General features: G+C 33.0%; 1 protein-coding gene across 6 annotated transcripts in view; it reads right to left on the bottom strand.

Moving 5' to 3' along the window:
* The window catches only part of Scaper (S-phase cyclin A associated protein in the ER), a 454,707-nt gene that overhangs the window by 408,523 nt on the left and 23,334 nt on the right, over positions 1–22,850 (bottom strand). For all 6 annotated transcript variants that reach the window (XM_027925223.2, XM_071608497.1, XM_071608494.1 and 3 more), the window contains 2 exons: positions 5,433–5,550; positions 2,147–2,217 (listed from right to left, as the gene is read on the bottom strand). In XM_027925223.2, coding sequence (XP_027781024.2) covers positions 2,147–2,217; positions 5,433–5,550 — 189 coding nt within the window. The remainder of the gene's footprint in view (positions 1–2,146; positions 2,218–5,432; positions 5,551–22,850) is intronic.

Raw genomic sequence — 22,850 nt, 5'->3', positions numbered from 1 at the left:
CTTTCATTGATAACAATTCTATTAACCTGTCATTCCTTAGCAGGTTTACTTCCTGACAATTTTTTTTTTTAATTTATTTTTTAGTTCTCGGCGGACACACATCTTTGTTTGTATGTGGTACTGAGGTTCGAACCCGGGCCGCACGCATGCCAGACGAGCGTGCTACCGCTTGAGCCACATCCCCAGCCCCACTTCCTGACAATTTTAAGGACATTTTTCCTTAACTATGATGTTTTGAAGATTCTCTAGAATGAATTTGAGTATAAACCTATTTTATTCACCCTACTCAGCTCCAGTTGAAGCCCTGAAGCTCTTGAGAATTCAGAAAGTGAGGGATATTTTCAATACACCCATTATTTATTCTCTACTTTCAGAAGACTTAGTAGACATGTTATTTGAATTTCTCAATCTTAAATTCTCTTTCACATTTTCCATTTCTGTAATTCTCCAAGTTATATTTTAAGTTGTCCTCCAATTCACAAATTTTCTTTCAGTTAACTCTTTGTCCCATATATTGTTTATTCCATTAATTGAAGATTTTCAAAATTTCACTGATAACACATTCATTTCTAAGATTTTTATCTGGGTTTATGTTTAATTATAAATTTTCAAAATTAATATTCACCTATTACATTTCTAATTTCTCCATCTTGCATTATAGTTATTGTAACACTCATTGCTTTAAAAGTTTAAAAGTTCTCTTTAGAAAAAATGTCGTTTCATTACCATCTCATTTGTGGAATACTCTATTTTATGATGCTAATTTCCACATGTGATTTGATATTTTACTTTGCAAACTTATTTTGAGATAGAGTTTCTGATCTTTTACCTTTTTATTTTCTTCGCCTTTATGGTTACCAACAATCTAGCCCACTATTGTTCCACTTCCATGGGTCTTTTATTGGGGCCTTGTAAGTCTTTACCTTTAAGAATATGACTGTTATGGTTTAGATATAAAGTGTCCCATAAAAGCTCATATATAAGACAATTCAAAATTTTTCAGAGATAAAATGATTAGATTATGAGATGTGTGACCTAAGCAGCAGACTAAACAATAGAAAACATGGACTAAAACAATAGTAAACATTTTTTTTAATTTTAGTTATATATATACACAATGTGATACTGAGGATCAAACCCAGTGACTCACACATGCTAGGCAAGTGCTCTAACTGAGCTACAACTCTATCCCCTGGATTAATTATTGATGTGGATTAACTGATTAGTAACTGTGCACAGGTAGGGTGCGGCATTCCCATTGGAATTGATCTTCTAGAAATCTATCCATTTTGGTTTTGCCCCCAACTCCACTTACCTGTCAATATACATATTTGTTTTCTTCTCATCCACCAAGATTTTTATCTTACTTTTTAAAATATCCTATTTCCTTTTAAAAATTTTATCACTGATGCCTCTGTGTGTGGGGAGTGAAAATTATTTGTAAACTCACAGTGATATCTTAATTAGAAATCCATGTTTTCCTCTTATAACATTTTTGTTTTACATAATACATCTAGTATATTAAAAAATACCAAACTAAAATAACACATAACATACATAATGTATATAAAAATAAAACAACAATGAATTTAAAAGATAACTATACTTATGAATACTTTCCCAAAAATTAGGTAGTTTGTGTTCTCCACAAATTTTAGTAGAGGAACTTGAAAACTTTTAGAGACAATATATACACTACCCTACAAACCTAAAGGCTTCAGATTAACACCAAGAATGAAGAAAAAGGAACTGTAGCAGAAGGGTTAAAATTAAAACTATGGAAACTGACAACCTGACTTCAAATACTGGCTGCGTCACTTACTAGCATGTTACCTAGCCTCCTTGCCTCAGTTTCTTTTTGTAATATAACTTCACTTTTGTAAGTGAGGACAATAATAATGTCTACACCAAAGGGTTGCTATAAGAACCAAATAAATGTTAATAAGCATTAATATTTATAAATACTTAGCACAAACTAGGTACACATGAGTATAATATACATATTTGTTAAATTTAAAATGCTACATTTAATTTTCACATGAAGATAAAGTATATAATAAGTACTAAAATATTATATTTTATAACTTACAATACATTCAGGAATTTAAATTAAAAGTAACTAAATAAAAAGTAATATACGCCGTACCTGCTTAGTAGTTTTATGAGTGCCTTGAATTGTCCTCTTAGATTTTCCACCAGTTTGACACTTAGGTTTCCCTTCAAGGCAAGAAACAAATAAGAAAATATTTAGACAAAGGGGAATGAAGGGAAGGGAGAGAGAATGGGAACAGGAAAGACAGAATGATTGGACATTACTATCTATGTGCATATATGATTATACAACCAATGTAATTCTACATTATGTACAATCAGAAGAATGAAAAGTTATACTCCATATATGTATAATGCCAAAATATATTCTACTGTCATGTATAACTAATTAGAACAAATTTTTAAAAAGAAAATAAAAAAGTATTACTATTTTAAAAAATAGAAAACACAAAATTAAACTGTAGGTAATTAGATAATATAAAACTAAACTATAAAAATTATCCAAGTATAATAACACAAAACTTTCATCCAGCGAACACAAAACAGTACAATCTATGCATGCTCAATGGAAACTACTGATGATACAGTTGTTTTTTTTTTTTTTTTAATAAAGGTAAATTTCCAAAGTCCCAGAGGCTGCTGTTTTTGAATGGCTTTCTCAGAATAAGAATAAATCAACTTCTAAAGAAGTCAGATAACCAGATGTGGTGGCACATGTAATCCTGTAATCCCAGCAGCTCAGGAAGCTGAGGCAAGAGGACTAAAAGTTCAAAGCCAGACTCAGCAACTTAGTGAGATCCTGTCTCAAAAACAAAACAAATCAGTCTGTGGATATGACTCAGTGGTTAAATGGCCCTGTGTTCAATCCCTATTACCATAATAAAAATGAACACACACACACACACACACACACACACACACACACACATACACACACACACAAATGAATTACAGAAGTCAGATAATCTGACAATTTAAAAAAAAACATCAAGTTACTGAGAAATACTTCCTTTAAATTTATTTCAACAATAAAATTAAGAATTTTTTTTACCATGATAAAAAATTTTAATTTTTAAGACTATTTTTACCATATAAGCCCAATATTTTATTTTTATTAATTTCTCTGCTTTGTGAAATACACAGTTCGATTTTGCAAAGGTTAAGGATTGCAGATTTAGCTCAGTGGTAGATCACATGCCTAGCATACAGAAGGCCCTAAATTCAATACCCAGTGCTTAAAAAAACAGAGGGTTTTTTATAGTCAGATGTCTCATTCTCTAACATGTACATAAGAAAAATTTCTTTTTTCTACAAGATAATTTTGAAGCAGGACCCTGATGAAGAATAAGTGATATAAGCCATAACACACAGGCATTTATCCAACTCCCTCACTGGTCTACCAGACATAAAGGCAGAAAAATTACACTACATAGCTCTTCATTCATTCTGTTTACAGAATATACCAGCCAGAATTTTTAGAAAAGCCAACAGAAAAAACAGCTTGGAACAAACATCAGAGGAAAAGAAAGAACCCAAAGAAGAGAGCTCTTGTTTAAAATGGAACTATCATCCTCAGAAATATTTGAGTATACATATATATATTGTAGCCATACTATAATAACAAGCTGCTTTTATAGAAATAAATATTTTTCGAGAGAAAATAACTGTCAACCAAGATTGCTACATCCAACAAAGCTGTCTTCAAAATCAAAGAGAAACAAAAAACTAACTCCAAAATAAGCAGATACCAAAAGAATTAATGACTATTAAACGGGTAGTATAGATGACACTTAAAGGAAATACTACATACAGAACAAATTAAAAACTAACTCCAGGGCTCAGGATGGATAAACCTCATTGGAAGCACAGCTAAGGATATGAGAAACAGGACCAAATTAAACATTAGAAATAGGTAAAAATGGCAAGAATTAACAAACATCTCTCTAGAAAAGCACTGAATGTAAATAGTCTCAATTCTCCAATGAAAAGACATAGACTAGCAGAATGGATTAAAAAACAAGACTCTACTATATGTTGTTTGCAAGAGACTCACCGCACAGGCAAAGACATCCACAACTGAAACAGAAAGGACAGAAAATGATACATCATGCAAATGGAGCCTGAAAACAAGCAGGAGTAGCTACTCTCACATATGACAAAGCAGATTCCAAAGACAAAATTAATCAGGAGAGACAAAGGTCACTTCAAATTGGTAAAGGAAACAATACAACAAGAAGATAAAACAACAGTCAACATTTATGCCCCAAATGTCAATGCATCTAAATATGTAAAATAAACATCATTAAACTTAAAGATTCAGATAGGCCTCAATATAATAATACTCGATGATTAAACACACCTTTCTCACCAACAGAGATTCTTCCAACCTAAAAAACATTAATCAAATGAACCTAACAAACATCTACAGATTGTCAATTTAAAAAGACAGATGTTGTGTTCAATAAATATAAGAAAAGAATTTTGGAAGGGAAGGAAGAAGTATAGGAGCAAGAGTAAACTATTGATTTTTGAATCAATATTTTTAAGTCTAAAAATATTTATAAGTCTAAAAATATTTTTTGAAAAAATTACTCATTAATAACTAAAAAGGAAAATTTTATAGTGGAGAGACTTGGCAGACATATGAACTAATTAAAGTTAACATCACTGATAATGAGAAAGTGTGATAATTTGATACGTGTATTCAACAAATAAATTGAGGTAATTAATATTTCCATCTTCTTAAAACATCTATCCTTTATTTGCACTGGGATCCTTCAAAATCCTCTCTTCTGGTTTTGTTGGCGGCAGTGGTGGTGGCAGTGTTGGTATTTTATTTTTGTGGAGCTGGGGATTAAACATGGTACCTCTCACATGCTAGGGAAGCACTCTAGGCTACTTCCCGATTGTTTTTATTAAAACAAATGGTAACTTGTTGTAAACTATAAGAATTCAGGAAAAGAAAAAAATTTAAATCTCTTGTAACTTCTCATCTGCCAATCATAATAATATAACAAGTGCAATTTCATTGTTATCTGAAACAGCAAAGCTAACAACATCACTTTTATTAAGCCATTTGTATATAAAAGCAATTAAAAATTATTTGATATATACTAATTTTCTCAAGAGTTCTAACTGTGAACATCCAGCTTTCAATCTATTTATCATTTAGAACAAAATATATCCTTCTAATTTTTTCTGTTCTGTTTTGTTTTGTTTTGTTTGAGATGGGGTCTAGCTATGTTGCCTAGGCTGGCCTTGAATTCCTGGGCTCAAGGGATCCTTCTGCCTCAGCCTCCAGAGTAGTTAGAACTACAGGTATGGTGCCTGTCTATCATAGTTTACAACAAAGATGAAACCAGTTATTTTATAATACATACCATCATCATCTTTGCTTTCCAATGGAACACTCCAAGCTATTAGGTTTCTTGCTGTGCGACCCTCCTCTGCAACTATTCTCCTTACTTTATCATGACTATTGGAACGCTGAAACGAAGCCTACGTATAAAAAAGAGAAAATTATTATGCATTAGATAAGTCAACATACAGACCATATTTGAGAACATTATTTCCCACATTTTATCAAAAAGGAGACATTTAAAACTAATTTGGAATTTAGAAGGTGGTTAAACAGAAAAGAAAGTCAATCGTAATTTTTTTAAAGCTTTTAACTTTAAAAGCTTTAAAAAATTATTTCAAGAATAAATATAATCTAAGGTTTGAAAAAGTGTCCAAAGAAACATAAGCACTGCTGTGTGTCCATATCAGCACCACCACTTACATATTAACAGGTTCAAGGGAAAGAGACCACATTTTACAAACATGCTATAAATTTCCTCTGAAAGTTCTCTGCAGAATAAAATGTTTTTTAAAACTCTTTTTTTTAAAGTGAATTTCCAAGGTTGGGGTTGTGGCTCAGTGGTAGAGCGCTCGCCTAGCATATATGAGGCACCACATAAAAATAAATAAATAATGTGAATTTCCACTCAGCTGTTAACTACATGATTAATTCTAAGCTACTGGGATCTAAATAGTAATTACTAAAACTGACATATTTAAAATGCAAATTGTAAAACTCAAACTACTTTACAAAATGTGTGTGATTTATTTCCTACTGTAGACCCACCCAACCTATAAGCAGCACTGACAAGTTTAGCTCCACCAAGACCCTGAGCCAACTGGGACCTAGGCCCAATAAAACAAACATTAGTTCCCCACTAATAAATGCAAATATAAGCCAGATGCAGTAGTACTGTCACTTGGGAGGCTGAAGCAAAAGGATCACAAGTTTGAGGCCAACCTCAGCAACTTAACAAGTCCCTGTCTCAAAATGAAAAATAGAAAGGACTGGAGGTCTAACTCTGTGGAAAGAGTGTCCCTGGGTTCAATCCCAAAAACTTACATATGCATGTATATATTTATCTATTGATAAATAAATGTACCTATTTGTCAACTGATAAATATTTACATGCATACACACACTACAGAAAATAACCTGTTTTTATAAGCCAAGTATGTATGGGAAGAAAGGGATCCCAAAGAATCCACATGAGCAGAGAATCCCATGCGGGCAATTGGCCTCTGTATCAAACAAGTTCACCACTGGGCCCAGCATAAAATTCCAGTCCAATTAATGTGTGTTTTCATGCCCTCTTCTAATTCTTCTCAGCCTAGTCAGCATGTCTGGAATCCTGAGGCAACAATACATTCATTGGAAAACTACTATTTGCAAAGAAGCATTTAAGACAGTGAGAAAATGTAAGCTGACCCTTAAACAACACAGGTTTGAACAGAGCAGATTCACTCATGAGCAGATTTTTTTTTTAATTTCCAACAATTTGAAGAAACTTAAAGACAAACCATACATTCTATAAATATTAAATTTAAAAATTAGATATGTCATAAATGCATAAAATATATGTAGACAATAGTGTATCATTTACAAATATAAATATACAAATATCTGTTATAAGAAGTTAAAATGTATCAAAACTTATACACACATACAGACTATAGTATTCACAGTTGAAAATGTAAACAAATGCAAAGATGCAGTATTAAATCAGAACTCTATAAAATTAAGTGAGGCAAAAATCTCAGCTCTAAATAGCTACAATATTTTATTTATCTATTCAATTCAAAATATAGTTTCAGAATTGTTAACCTATATCCCTATGAGAAACATATTTACTAACTAGATTATGGAATTTCTGTATAGATCTTGTCCTTAGCTTTTTCCTGTATTCTATCAAAGTACTGTTTTCCAAAATCATCAAATTAGTTCTTATTCTCTTCAATATGGTTATATTATTTACTTGTAATATGTTACTATTTACATTCCATTTTGGGTTCTCCTCACCTAGTGGTTGAGTTTTAATTCTTGATTATTTGAGGAATATGTTAAGAAAAAGCAACATATTTCTCTCAAAGGAACTTAGTAATGACTAGTATAACTTCAGAGGAAGAATAAACTCTCTGAACTCTAGAGCAAGGGTTAACAAACTTCTTCTACAAAGGGCCACATAATTTTTTTAAGGCTTTACAGCCTGTTGAGTTTAGATGCTGAATGTCTCAAAGGTTCATGTGTTAGAGAACTGGTCCCCAGAGGGGCACTATCAGGAGGTGGAGTATTATTTAGGAGGTAGGCCTAATGAGAGGTTCTTAAGTTATTGAGGGTGTGTCCCTACAAAGGATTTTGGAACCCCAAGCTCATCCAGTCACTTTCTCCTTGCTTCCTGGCTGATGAGATGAGCAGTTTCCTCCACTACTCACTCTCCCCCCATTGCCATCTGGCACATCCACCAAAGAAGGCTCAAAGCTGTAAGTTCACTCAATCTTTGGAACTTCCAAAACTGTGAGCTAAAATAGACTTTTTAGCTTTATAAATTAAATGTTTCAGGTATTTTATTATACAGACAGAAAGATGACTAACCCCAGTCCATAAGGTCTCAGTAACATGTACTCAAGTTTGCCATTTTTATGGGAAGCAGCCAGACAATTGGTGAGACTGTGTGATGAGAAGCCAATTATGAGATAAACAGATATTACTTTTTATTTTGAAATAAATTCAAATTACAGACAAGTTACAAATTAGCCAAAAGAATATCCAAAATATCCTCATATTTTTGTGAGACATTTGAAATATAGTTATGATAGTCCTTGCCAGTGACACATCAATATGTATTTCTGATATGCAAGGAAACTCTCCTGTATTTCCCAGTTTTTACAACTATCAAATTCAGGATATTATCAAAATTATTACCTAAAATATAGTAATTATTTAAATTGGCCAAAGACAATACTTTCATAATATAAAAAGAACTTGATAAAATATACTAGCCTAATTCATCCAGAAGCTCTATAAACTCCAAACAAGACAAATTTAAATACCCAATCAGAGAGAAATTTGAAGATGGCAGAATGGAGCTAGGTGGCAATCCCTGACCTTTCCACAGCATACAAAGGAGGCAGTGAAGACTGATTGGAGAGAACTATAGGTTTATACCTGGATTAAGGAAATATGGAGAATAGTATCAAGTTTTTTATTCAGTTCAACAGTACATGGCTTTGCTCTGAAATAATTACAGTAAATAGGGTTCAGTGGCCTCTCTCAAAGTGGTGCTGCTGCTGGCAACAGCTTAGGACACACATTGAACATTAATCCCGAGATATTCACTCAGCCCAAGGTTCTTAAGAGAAAGAAGCTCTAGTCCCTTGCATAAAAGAAGCAATAATCATACCAATCAATGGTATTTTGGTATGACCACACAAGCAGTATAAAAACAAACAAACAAACAAACACCCCACAACACTTCAACACTGACACCAATGACACCACAGTGGAGAAAATACTGGAGAAAGAATTTAGAAACTTTATAGTTAAAATGTTCAACCAGCTTAAAGAAGATATGAGGAATACACTTAGAAAGTATAGGCTGTGAAAGATCATTTCAATAAAGAGAAACCAAATGGAAGTTCTGAAAATGAAAGACTCAATAAATCAAATTAAAAATTCAATGCAAAGTGCTAGCAATAGATTAGACCACTTTGAGGCCCTGAAGACAAAGTTTTGAAAATAAAGTCAATAATAAAGAACAGATGTTAACAGACTATGACCAGAATATTCAAGAAATCTGGGATAACATCAAGAGACTAAATATAAGAATCACTGGGGGCTGGGGTTGTAGCTCAGTGGTAGAACATTTGCCTTGCATGTATGAGGCACTGGGTTCAATCCTCAGTACCACATAAAAATAAACAAATAAAAAGTAAAGGTATTGTGTCCATCTACAATTTAAAAAAAATTTTTTTTTAAGAATCATTGGGGTAGGGGCTGGGGTTGTAGCTCAGTGGTAGAGTGCTTGCCTTGGATACACGAGGCCCTGGGTTCGATCCTCAGCATCACATTAAGTAAAAAATATATTTAAAAATAGAAGAATCATTGGGGTAGACCAAGGTGCCAAAATACAAAGTAAATGAAAACACAACCTGTTCAATTAAATAATATTACAAAATTTTCCAAATTTAGGAACAAGATGGAAATCCAAATACAAGAGGCACATAAAATAGGATGCAAAAAGATCCCTCTCCAAGACTCGTTATAATGGAAATACCTAATATGCAGAATAAGGATAGCATTTTAAAAGTCACATGAGAAAAACAGCAGGTCACGTTTAGAGGTAAACTAATTTGGATTTCAACTGATTACTCAATCCAAATCCTAAAACCCAGGAAGGCATGAAATAATATATACCAAGCCCTGAAAGAAAACAGGTACCAACCAAAATTATAATATCCAGCAAAATTGCCCTTCATAATTTTTGATGAAATAAAAACCTTCCATGATAAGCACAACTAAAGAATTCATAACCACTAAGTCAGTACTATAAAATATACTCAATGAAATGTCTCTTGAAGAAGACATGAAAAATAGAACTGAAAACAAGCACAGGAAAATCTTCTACTGGAAGAATAGTTTATTAAAGGGGAATCAAGTACAAATTAAGCATTAGAAATCAAAATGGCAAGAAATAAAAATCATCTCTATTAATAATGTAAAAAGTCGGGCTGAGGTTGTGGCTCAGTTGTTAGAGTGCTTGCCTAGCACATATGAGGCACTGGGTTCGATTCTCAGCACGACATATAAGTAAATAAATAAAGTCAATCAACAACTAAATAAATTTTTTTAAATGTAAGAAGTCTACAAACTCTTCAATCAAAAGATATAGATTGGCAGATTGGACTTTAAAAACAAGACCCAATCAAACAATGTTTACAAGAGATTCATCTTATAAAGACATCCACAGATTGAAAGTAAAAGGATGGGAAAAGATATCATGCAAAATGGTAGCTATAAGCAAGCAGGGGTAGCTACTCTCATATTAGACAAAGTAACTTCAATCCAAAATTAATCAAAAGAAACAAAGAAAGTCATTTCATACTGATTGAAGTAATACGATATAATGACTATAAATGTTTATTTTTCAAACAGCAGTGCATAATAAATAAACCACAATACAATAACACTCTTTCACCACTGGATACACCATCCAGACATAAACTAAGTCAAGATTCTTCAGAACTAAAAAACACTATGAATCAAATGGACTTAACAGACATCTATATAATATTTCATCCATCAACAACTGAACTCACTTTCTTCTCAGCCGTACATGTAACATCCTCTAAAATAGATGATATTTTAAGACACACAGGAAATCTTAGCAAATACCAAAAAAGATAATTCCTTGCAATCAGATTAAAATGAAATGAAATTAGAAATCAATAAAAAATAGAAACCCTCTAACACCTGGAAATTAAATAATGCACTTTTGAATGACAAATGGATCACAGGAGAAATTTTAAAAATTTAGAAACTAATTAAAATAGAGATTACAATGTATCAAAATCTTTGGGACTAGGCCAGGCACAGTGGTGCACACCTATGATCCCAGTCACAGGAGGCTAAGGCCGGAGGATTTCAACTTTGTGACCAGCCTCAGCAACTCAGTAAGGCCCTAAGCAACTTACTTAAATATTGTAAAGGTTATATATCAGCAAACCCAAGGCCAACATCACATTCAACAAGAAAAATTGAAAACATTTCCTCTAAAATAAGGAAGAAGACAAGGAGGTCAATGCTTTTTTAGGTGGACACATATCTTTTTACTTTATTTTTATGTGGTGCTGAGGATCAAACCCAGTGCCTCACACATGATAGGCGAACACTCTACCTCTGAGCCACAACTCTAGACCAAGGATGTCAACTCCTACCACTCCTATTCAACAGTCTTGGAACTCTAGCCAGAACAAGCAGGCAAGGGAAGGAAGTTATTAAGAGATACAAATAGGAAAAGAAGAGGTCAAATGATCTCTGCAGATGTCATGATCCTATATTCAGAATACCCAAAAATTCCCACCATAAGATTTCTGGAGCTGATAAACAAATTTAGTAAAGTAGCAGGATAAAAGATCAACATACATAAAGCAATTGCTTTCCTATATGCCAATAAGAAATATGCTGAAAAAGAAATTAGGAAAAATATCCCATTCACAATAACCTCAAAAAAACAAAAAGTACTGAGGAGTAAATCTATCCAAGGAGGTGAAAGACCTCTACATTGAAAATGACAGAACACTGAAAAAAAGAAATCAAAGATGACATTAGAAAGATGGAAAGACCTCCTATTATCTTCTATGGGTAGAATATTATCAGAGTGGGCATACTACTGGGGCTGGGGTTGTGGCTCAGCGGTAAAGTGCTCGCCTAACATGCATGAGACAACTGGGTTCCATCCTCAGCACCACATAAAAATAAAAAATAAAGATATTGTGCCCACCTAAAACTAAAAAATAAAATATTTTTTAAAAGTGGGTATACTACTAAAAGCATTATATATATTAATGCAATCCACATCAAAATATCAATGATGTTCTTCACAAAACTAAAAAAAAAAAGTTGTAAAAATAATTTGGCAGAGGAAGAAACCCAGAAAAGCCAAACAATCCTAAGAAAGAAGAACAATGCTGGAGGCTGTCATCACAAAACCAAACCTCAAATTATACTACAGAGCTGTAGTAACAAAAACTGCATGGTACTAACATCAAAACGGACATAAAGACATGGACTAGAAGACAGAGACAAACTCACATAGATAAAGTTATCGATACTCAATAAAGGTGCCAAATACATACATTAAAGAAAAGAAGGCCTTTTTTAACAAACGGTGCTGAAAAAAACTATATATCCACATGTAGAAGAATGAAACTAAACCTCGATTTTATCACCCTACACAAAAATCAGGTTAAAGTGAATCAAAGACCTAGGAATTAGACCAGAAAGTCTGCAACTGCCAGAAGAAAATGTAGGCCCACTCCTAACATACTGGCACACACTGACTTCCTTAGCAAGACTCCTAAAGCACAAGAAATAAAACCAAGAATCAAAAAGTGGGGCAGCATCAAATTTAAAGCTTTGGCAGAGCAAAGAAAGAACATGAAGGAGAGAGCCTACAGAATGAGATAAAATCTTTGCCACCTGCTCCCCAATAGGGGATTAATATCTAGAATTTATAAAGAACTCAAAAAAGTTAACAGCAAAAAAAGAAAATCAATAAATTTTTTTCTCAAAAAAAAATACAAATGGTCAATAAATACATTAAAAAAAATGTTCAACATCTCTAGCAGTCAAGGAAATTCAAAGCAACTACACTGAGGCTAGACATAGTAGTGCACACTTGTAATCCCAGTGGCTTGGAGGGCTAAGGCAGGAGGATCATGAGTTCAAAGCCAGGCTTAGCAACTTAGGGAGGCCCTGAGCAATTCAGCCAGATCAAATAGAATATAAAAAAGGGCTGGGGTTGTGGCTCAGTAATTAAGTGCTCCTGGGTTCAATCCCACCCACCCCCCCAAAAAAAAACTATATTGAGATTTCATTTCACTCTAATCAGAATAGCAGTTATCAATAAAACAAATAACAGTAAATGTTGGGGGAAAGGTACACTCATATATTTTAGGACTGGAAATTAGTGCAACCATTCTGGAAAGCTGGATGGAGATTGTTAAAAAACTAGGAACAAAACCACCATAAACCCAACTATCCCACTCCTTGACATTTATCTTAAAAGATCTAAAATCAGCGTATTATAGTAATACAGCTACATCAATTTTTATAGAAGCACAATTCACAATAGAATAACTGTGGATCCAGCCTAGGTACCCGTCAATAGATGAATGGATAAAGAAAATGTGGTATAAATACACAAGTGAGTTGTATTCAGCCAGAAAGAATAATGAAATTATGGCATTTTCTCGTAAACAGATGGAACTGGAAAACACCATGCTAAGTGAAATAAGCCAGACCCAGAAAAAAAAAAAATCAACATTCAAATATACATAGAAGCTAGAACAAAATAAGAAAAAAATGAAGAAAAGGGAGCATAAATTCCATGAAAATAGGAGATCAGTGTAGTAGAGGAAGATGAGGAAGAGGGACAGAAAAAAGGAGGAATAGTGGAATGAATCTGACCAAACTTTCGTATATACATACATGAATATAACACAGTGAATTTCACCTTCATGTGTATCCATGATGCAATAATTTAGAAAAATAAATAGAAGAAAAATCAGAGTAGATGAAAGGAAATAGGGGAAGGGAGGAAAAAAGGAAAGGGTAAGTACTGGGGACTGAATTGGAGTAAATTATATTTCATGCTTTTATAATTATGACAAAGTGAATCCCAATATTATGTATAATTCAAATGAATTTTTAAAATTCTAAAAAAAATGTAAACCAGGTGGGGTGCAGTGGCACACACCTCTAATTGTGGCTACTCAGGAAATTGAGGCAGGAGGATCACAAGTTCAAGGATAGCCTCAGCAACTTAGCAAGACCCTGTCTCAAAATTAAAATTTTTTCAAAAACGACTGGAGTGTAGCTCAATGGCACAACGCTCCTGGGTTCACTCCCTAACATCCCACACTCAAAAAAAAGGTACACCAGAAAACCTGAATTTTAATTTTATTCTGACATAAGCAAGTCTACTGAGAGCTTTAAATAATAGTCTTTTTATTGCAAATATATATATAACAAAATATATATGTTTAAATATGTGTACATACAAATGTATAACTGCTGTGTGGCATACCTTTAATATTTACCAGAGGCAATGATAAAAATAATGGCTGATATTTATTGAGGGAAAAAAATACCTAATCACATCACAGAAAAACTGATAACCTAAAATAAAGAGAAAAATCTTAAGAGTACACAGAGGATAGGAAAATAACAACTCATTGCCTTTAGAGAAACAGCAATAAGGTTAACAACTCTGCATTGTATAGGAAGTAATAAAAGTAATAACTTATTACAAAATTATTTCTTAAAATATCAATAACTTATTGCCTATTCAATGGAACAGTAGAGTCAAACTCCTGACTGAAGGAGGTTCAAGGAGAATAATGAGGACTGAGGCTGTAGCTCAATGGCAGAGCACTTGTCTATCATGTGTGAGGCGCTAGATTCAATCCTTAGCAATACATTAAAAAAAACATTTAGAATAAAGGGATTCTTTCCAACTACAACTACAAAAAATGATTTTTAAAAAAAGAGGTATAGTGAGAAAATGGAGATCAAACAATGAATCTAAAAAACACTTTTGAGTTCTGTCATAAAGAACACAAAGGGTTTTTTCCTAACATAAAATAGTTTTAAGGTCTGGGGCTGTAGCTCAGAGGTAGAGTGCTTGCCTAGCACATGTGACACACTGGATTTGATCCTAAGCACCACATAAAAATAAATAAATAAAATAAAGATATTGTGTCCATCTACAACTACAATATATTTTAAAGGAGTTTTAAGACAGGTGATATAGATCATATTTTTATGTTGATGAGAGTGATCCAGGAGGGAGAAAAATTGTGTTGTTAGTAAAGAGGGAATAATCTCTTGGGTGCTAAATCTGTGAGTTGCAAGAACTGAATTTAGTGCACAAATTAATGAACTAACCAATCCAAACTACTAGAAAAACAAAGAGTGACCCCCTCTACTTTCATACTCTTCAATGAGAGTCTAACCCATATTTCCCTTGCCAAAACTTAAATTGTTTGCATTTTTAACACAAACACTGGTATCGACAATTACTTCATTATTCTAATCTTGCCCTGAATATCCACATAGCATCTACTTACCTAATTAAGCTTTCAAAGGAATTCATTATTCTCTGACTTCTGTCCAGCTCCTCTGTTCCATGTGTATTTGCAAAATTCTCCAATCATCTCTTCTCTACTTTATTGCCATATTTTCCAATGAAGAAACACCATAAAACCTCCTCCATTAGCTTAAACACATCTTCCAGTGACTGTTCTAACTTACATTGCCATCTATTGTTTAGGTTACCGAAGCACCATTGTAACCAAAAGCATCACTACTTATTCCTGGCCAAATGAACTAGTTTAAATAGATGTACTACTTCCAGCTCTATTTCAGATAACTCCCTTATGCAAACAGAAAATCTTTTATAGATATATATCAGGTCATAAAATTCACTATTTCAGACATTAGATTCTAGTTCAAGAGTTTTCATTAATTAACGTTGTTTCCGAAAACTAAAATGGATGGCCACAAGATACCAATGTTGCAGTAATACTAAACAAGAAATTCAAATCTAATATTGTTTTTTCTATTAAAAAAAAAATTCTTGGGGCTGGGGTTGTGGCTCAGTGGTAGAGTGCTCGCCTAGCATGGGCGGGATCCGGGTTTGATCCTCAGCACCACATAAAAATAAAGGCATTGTGTTGTGTCCATCTACACCTAAAAAATAAATATTAAAAAAATTCTTTCTTCCACTTTACCATAAATTTTGCAAAGTTAGTTCTTTTGTACTTAGTACACACAGAAATATATTCAAAAACAGTTACCACCTCATATGAAAAACATTACTATTCATCTTACTACATCTGAAACAGATGCTTTCTATAATAAATGCTAAATGATTCCTTTCAGTAAAAACTCAAAGTCTAGTCATTTTTACTAATCCAATTCCTGTGAAATGTCAATAGTAACTTAAACATAATAGTTTTAAATATTTTATTCTAAGTGTCAGGGTTTGAAATTCAATAATGAGTCCAAAACACTTCATAACTTTATAGATACCTATTTCAAACAGAATTTTATATAGGTTCTTTTCTTACAGGAGACTTAAACAAAATACATATATTTTCATCCAAAGTCATAGTGTGCCACCTAGTGCTACATGAAGATTTTACAGATGTTTGTTCAAATACTAAATGTTTCAATTAAAAGCAACAAACTTCAGTGCTGAATAAAAATTTTTATGTTCAAATCTTGCAGTATACAAAGAAAGCAAGTATTCAGAACGTTTACCAAACAGTCTATTTTTCTGAGACTTCCTCCCAGGCTGAAAAAAGAAACTTCCCACTTTATTAGTTAACAATAAAACTAAATAATTTCTATTTTAACAACCTTTCCCATAACCTTAAAATGGTAACAAACTTTGTTTGCTAAATTTTTATGTTCGTGCCTCCAGAAAATTTGACATACTTGCTTCAAAATCCATCCATACTCGTGCTTACCCTAAAATGAAATTCCCAGACCTTTTTTAAAATGGTTTTCTGGCTTTCCAAATAATTCAGTAAAGAATCTTCTCTTCAATTCTCACTACCAAAGTCCTTCCTATTTTTGAGTAACATGAAGACAAGATTACCAGTCAGTGGACACCCAGAGTACATTAAAATTCTAAAAATGGCAGTGTTTGCATAGATTTTTACAAACCATGAGAAACTATACAACTGGTGCAATTTCCTACCATTACAGAATAATGAGCTAGAATCCTGTTTAGTAATTTACAACTATGTCAGTTCTTATTGATAATTTCCTGCCTTTCTAAATATAAAACCATAGATGAACTGAGGCACTCTAGACTACTGTGAAGAGAAAAAAATTAACTTCCATCTTGTGTGAACTATTTGGGTTTTTTTTTTGGGGGGGGGGGTCTCTGTGCTAACAGATTAGCCTACATTCTAAATAATACACGTCTTACCAATTCTATTTCTCAAACGTGCTTTGAAAACTTAAATCTAGTACTACCATCCTAGTCCAAGCCATCATCATCACAGGACAAAATTACAACAGCCCCTGTGACAGACTATATGCTAACCAAAATCACTTGTTTTACCAATCAAAAATAAATAAGCAAAAAGAAGATCAGTGGAGTAGAGGAAAGAAGAGGAGAAGGAAAGAATGGAGGAATGGGGACTGAAATGGAGTAAATCAAATTCTCTGTGCATGTATGATTTTGTCAAATGAACATAAATTCTATATTTAACAATAATGCTTTAATTTAAAAAAAAAAAAAAAACTTAGTTTTTCTCTTGTCCAAAGCTAGACAACAGTTTCCAGACTTTCTTGCCAATAGATTTCTATGTGACTAAGTTCTGTACACTAGAATATAGAGAGAAATCAGGCCATTTCCAGGTCTGGCTTATGAAAAAAACCTCCTGTATCACCATCTACACCATCAGCACTCTCTCCTTCAGTTTCCTCCATTTTCTGGTCAGATACAGAGGCTTCCTTCAGACCAGAACTCTCTAAAGGATGCTGGAGTCAAAAGATGAAAGAAGATTGGTCCCTGAATCATAATATGCAACTCACATGCTGAATACCTGCTCTGAACTATTAAGTAATAAGAAATAAATTAATCTGTTTCTTCCTCTTCTGATTATAAAGGGCTAGATAATTGAAACCAACTATCTAGCTGAGAAAAAACTGGAAAATATTTTTTTTAAAGCCTCTGTTTAGAAGCACCAGAAAAAAAAAAAAAAATAGAAGCAGTGAGCAATTACAGAGCCAAAACTGGGGAAAAGAAGAATTGAAAGAGGTGAAACCCGCAATCAGGGCTGCTTTTCCCACAAAGGGATCTGCGGATTCCAAGAGAGGCAGCCGTGGAAGAGAAGCTGAACCAAATTTGACAGACACTTTAAAACAGGGAGACAGAATTTGTCCAAAGCCATCTCAGGTTTTATGTCAAGCTCAGAAGTGTTTCACCCCAAGAATAAGGGTAAACCATAAATACACTAGCCCTCTCTAAATGGATTAGAATAAACTGCAACCACCTGTGCCCCTAGCCATTTGTGAAAAACAAAGGTAAAGGCTGGGGTTGTGGCTCAGTGGTAGAGCACTTGCCTAGCACATGTGAGGTACTGAGTTTGATCCCCAGCACCACATAAACAAACTACATAAAATAAAGGTATTGTGTCCATCTACAACCCAAAAAAATATATATTAAAAAAATAAATAAATAAATCTTCCAGGGAAGAAGATATTATCTCAGGCACCAAATTATCTAAAATATTCATATAGATAGATGATCTTTGACTTATAATGGTTCAATGTGGTTTGGTTTTTTTGTTGTTTGTTTGTTTGTTTTACTATATGATGGTATGAACAGATATACATTTGATAGAAATTACGCTGTGAATTCTGATCTTTTTTCCTGAGCTAGTGACATACAATATGATACTCTCTCACGATGCTGGGTACCAGTAGTGGGCTACAGCTCCTGGTTTGCCACATAATCACAAGGTTAAACAACTAATACTCTACAATTTCAATGCTGCTAAACTACAATATTTGGTAGGTTAGGTGTATTAAATGCTTTTTTTAATTAATATTTCAACTTACAGTGAGTTTAGTGGGGCATACTCCACTGTAACTCAAGGATCATCTATAATGTCCCACATGATCAAAATCTACCAGATATCCCAAACACAATGGAATGTGCCTTTAGTCCCAACTACTCAGGAGGCTGAGGAAGGAAATAAATTCAGCCCAGAAGTACATGGACAGTCTTGGAAAGACAGCAAGACCCCACCTCAGGGGGAAAAAAAAATTATCACATATACTAGAAAACAAATCAAATGACTGAAAACCTAGAAAAAATATAGAAAATAGAAATATACTGACACATGACCAAAATTAGGGAGTTAGAAGAATATTTCAAGTTAACTCTGATTCTAAAATATTTAAAGATTGAAATTTTCCACAGATAACTATCAAAAAGAAATTATAAAACTGAAAATTTTTTAAAAAGCAAAAATTAAGAACTCAATAGTCAATAGATGGACTTAACAAGAAATTAGTAAACTGGACTAAAACATCCAAAAAATAAAATGGAAGGTAACACACAGGATCAAAAAATGAAGTGTGAAAAAGGAAAAGCAAAAATGTAATTAATGCTAATAAAACTATAAATTGCATATTTTTCATTACAGTGCATTTTTTTTGGCCAAAGAGTGGTTTAATAATGAAAACATGTCACTGAATACTCATGCATATTTGGTTGACAAACTTCTACCCACCTTAGTTCTTAAAGTGGAAAAAATATTAATTCAATTAGAAAAGAAGGTTTTGACAAAAGCTAATATTCCAACCAAATCTGACCCAATTGATTATTTGGGAGAATATTTAATAAGAAACAATCTTTGGGCTGGGGTTGTGGTTCAGCGGTAGAGCGCTCGCCTAGCACATGCGAGGCCCTGGGTTCGATCCTCAGCACCACATAAAAATAAACAAATAAAATGAAGGTATTGTGTCCAACTACAACTAAAAAAATATTTTTTTAAAAAAAGAAACAATCTTTATTATATCAAAGACCCAGAAATGTCTGGTTAACAGAGGGGGATGAGAGATGTCACAGAAAACCTGAAAATACATATTCCTGACACTATCTGCAATGGGTACAATTTGTACTGTTTTCAATTTATTATCTATTTCCTTTCACTGAAAATCTTATGGAACAATGATATAAACACAAACAGAACTTAAAAGAAGTGATTTTATTGCTATTCAAAGAGTATTTACTGAGTTATTATGTTTCAATTTTTTTGAACCACAATGAAGACTAATTAGGTCCTTAAGATGTTCTTTGAATTCAGAGATTTAATTGTCTCGCTAGGACTGCAAGTATATATTTATTTATCTATTTGTCTCCCTGCACTGGAAAGTAGGCTATAGGACAATTGAGACTACCTAAAAGTTTAATTTTCCAGATAGGTGATATTTCTTCTGGTTCAAAAAACAAAACATAAAAAGTGGAAAATTTTTCTTCCATTCTGATCCTCCATCCAGTATTTTACTTGTGCCATAGCTAATTACTGTTTTTAGTTTTCTGTGGATCTGTAGAGTTCCCTTAAGTATAAATTAGCACATACAAATATGAATTCTTAATTTTCTTCCTTTTTAATGCTATAAAAGTATGTGAGTTACCAATATTTCCCCATTTTCCATTTGCTATAAGATGCATTTTTTGAAAATTAAAAATAAGAAAAAAAAGTCTCAAACTGGTATTCTAGGAAGGAAATAAAATATTACTGAGGTTAAGAACTCAATAAAATGGGTTGGGGAAGGGCATGGGAGAAATGGAGGAACTGTTATTGGACAAAGGGGAGGGAGGGAAGGGGAGGGGGTATGGGGGCAGGAAAGATGGTTCGAATGAAATGGACATTATTACCCTAGGTACATGTATGACTGCACATATGGGGTATCATTACAACGTGTACAACCAGAGAAATAAAAAGCTGTGCTGCAATTGTGTACAATGAATCAAAATGAATTCTGCTGTGACATACACCTAATTAGAATAAATTAATTAAAATTAAAATTAAAAAAAATAAACAAAATGGGTTTGGCCACAAATTTAGATAAAGCAGAAGAAAGGATTGGTAAACTGGAAAATATGACAGTAGAGAAAAAAATCTACATGAAAGCATAAAGCAAAAAAAAGAAAGAAAGAAAAAACAGGAGCTATGAGACACAGAAAAGGTCTAATATGGTATAACTGAAGATTCTAAAAAAGAGAACAAAGAAAATGAGGTAGAAAGAAATATTTATATTTGAAAGGAAATGACTTTCACACTAATAAAAGATAGCCCAAGTCTTCCTAAAGCAGGATAAACACAAAGCAGGATAAATACAGACAGCCACACCTAAGCACATTACAGAAAAACTGGTTAAAACCTGAAACAATGGGAAAATCTTAAGAGCACACAGAGGGGGTAAAAATTTATTACTTCTAAAGGAGTGATCAACTCTCAGCTGATTTTTCCAACAGAAAAAAATAAGTATCAGTAAACAATGGAATATCTTTAAAGTATTAAAAGAAAATTCCTGCAAATATAGCCTGGTAAAAAATGAAGTCAAAACAAAAATACCTTCAAACAAACAAACCTGAAGAAAATTTGTTACCAAATTGATTTAACTATCGTAAAAGAAAAAAAGAGTCAGAAGTGGCAGCACATGCCTATAATCCCAGTAACTAGGAAGGTTTAAGCAGAAGGATCACAAGTTTGAGACCAGCCTGAGCAATTTGGCAAGACCCTGTCTCAAAATAAAACATTTTTTAAAGGGCAAGGAATGTGGCTCAGTGGTTAAGCACAAGTGAGTTCAATCCTGGTTCAAAAAAAAAAAAGAGAGAGAGAGAAAAAGAGAAGAAAAACCAGGGAAATTGCCCTAGGAAGGAAGAATCCCAGATCAAATAAGGAATGAATGAAGAACAATACAAAGGATAAAAATAAGGGTAAAAGTAAGAGCATGATGATTATACAACAGAAATACTAACTTAAAATTTATAAAATATAAAAAAAGTTTATAACAATATCACAAAAGGCAGAAAAGTAGTAAACAGAATTAAAGTGTGGTAAGGCCTTCACAATTATCCACAGAGTGACCAAAGCAGTAACAAAAAAGACTTACTAAATCAATAGGGAATGGTGTGATCTCTAGGGTATTTAACTCACCGAAACAATAATAAAATAATATATAAGTAGCTAATAGGCATGGAAAATTAAATAAGAAAATTTGAGTAATGTAAAAGAAAGAAAGCAGGGAGGAAAATAAAGGAAGGAAACAAACTGAGTCAAATAGGAAACAAATATTAACAAGGTAGTTTAAAACATAAATTTAAACCTAAACCAATAGTAACATTAAACAGAAAGGATAAAATAAAGTAATTAAAAGGAAAAAAAGAAGAAACACAACTTAAAAGAATGGGTGAAAAGGATATACCATGCAAACAGTAACCAAAAGAATGGAAACTCTGCCAATATCAAGCAAAGTAGATTTTAAATTAAAAAATGCTACTAGAGATAAAGAGTGATACTTTTAAATGTGCAGTATCTAATAATACCCAACCTAAATCTGAAATACAAAAACAAAAATGAAAACACAGTTATCGCAGATTTTAACATCTCTTTCAGATGTTGGCGGAGGAGGAAAACAACAAGTATATTGAGCTGGGGTCGTAGCTTAGTGGTAGAGCACTTGCCTAGCACTTGTGAGGCAATGGGTTTGATCCTCAGCACCACATAAAAATAAATAAAGGTACTGTGTACATCTACAACTAAAAATAATTTTTTAATAAAAGTATAGAACATATTAACAAGCCTGACATATTTGACAAATTGAAAACCCACCTCAACAATGGAGAATACACATTTTTTTTTAGTGTAAGAAATTTTCCAAACTGTCAATCTCCTAAGTCATAAAGCAGGTGTCACTGCATTTGAAAGTATAGAACGTATAAAGAGATAAAACCAGAATAATTCCCATAAGTTTGAATACTTATTAATACATATCTAATAACTCATGAATCAAATAAGAAATTCATTAAAAAATGATTATCACTAGAAGTAGAATATTCTACTCACTAGAAGTAGAATAGACAAAGTCCATATATTCTAACATTATATTCTATTCATTGTCTATTGTTATCAAGTCAAATGGG

This window comes from Marmota flaviventris, chromosome 2 (genome assembly GCF_047511675.1).
Source record: "Marmota flaviventris isolate mMarFla1 chromosome 2, mMarFla1.hap1, whole genome shotgun sequence".
NCBI classification, from domain to species: Eukaryota; Metazoa; Chordata; class Mammalia; order Rodentia; family Sciuridae; genus Marmota; species Marmota flaviventris.
This window is presented reverse-complemented; position numbering and strand designations above follow the sequence as displayed.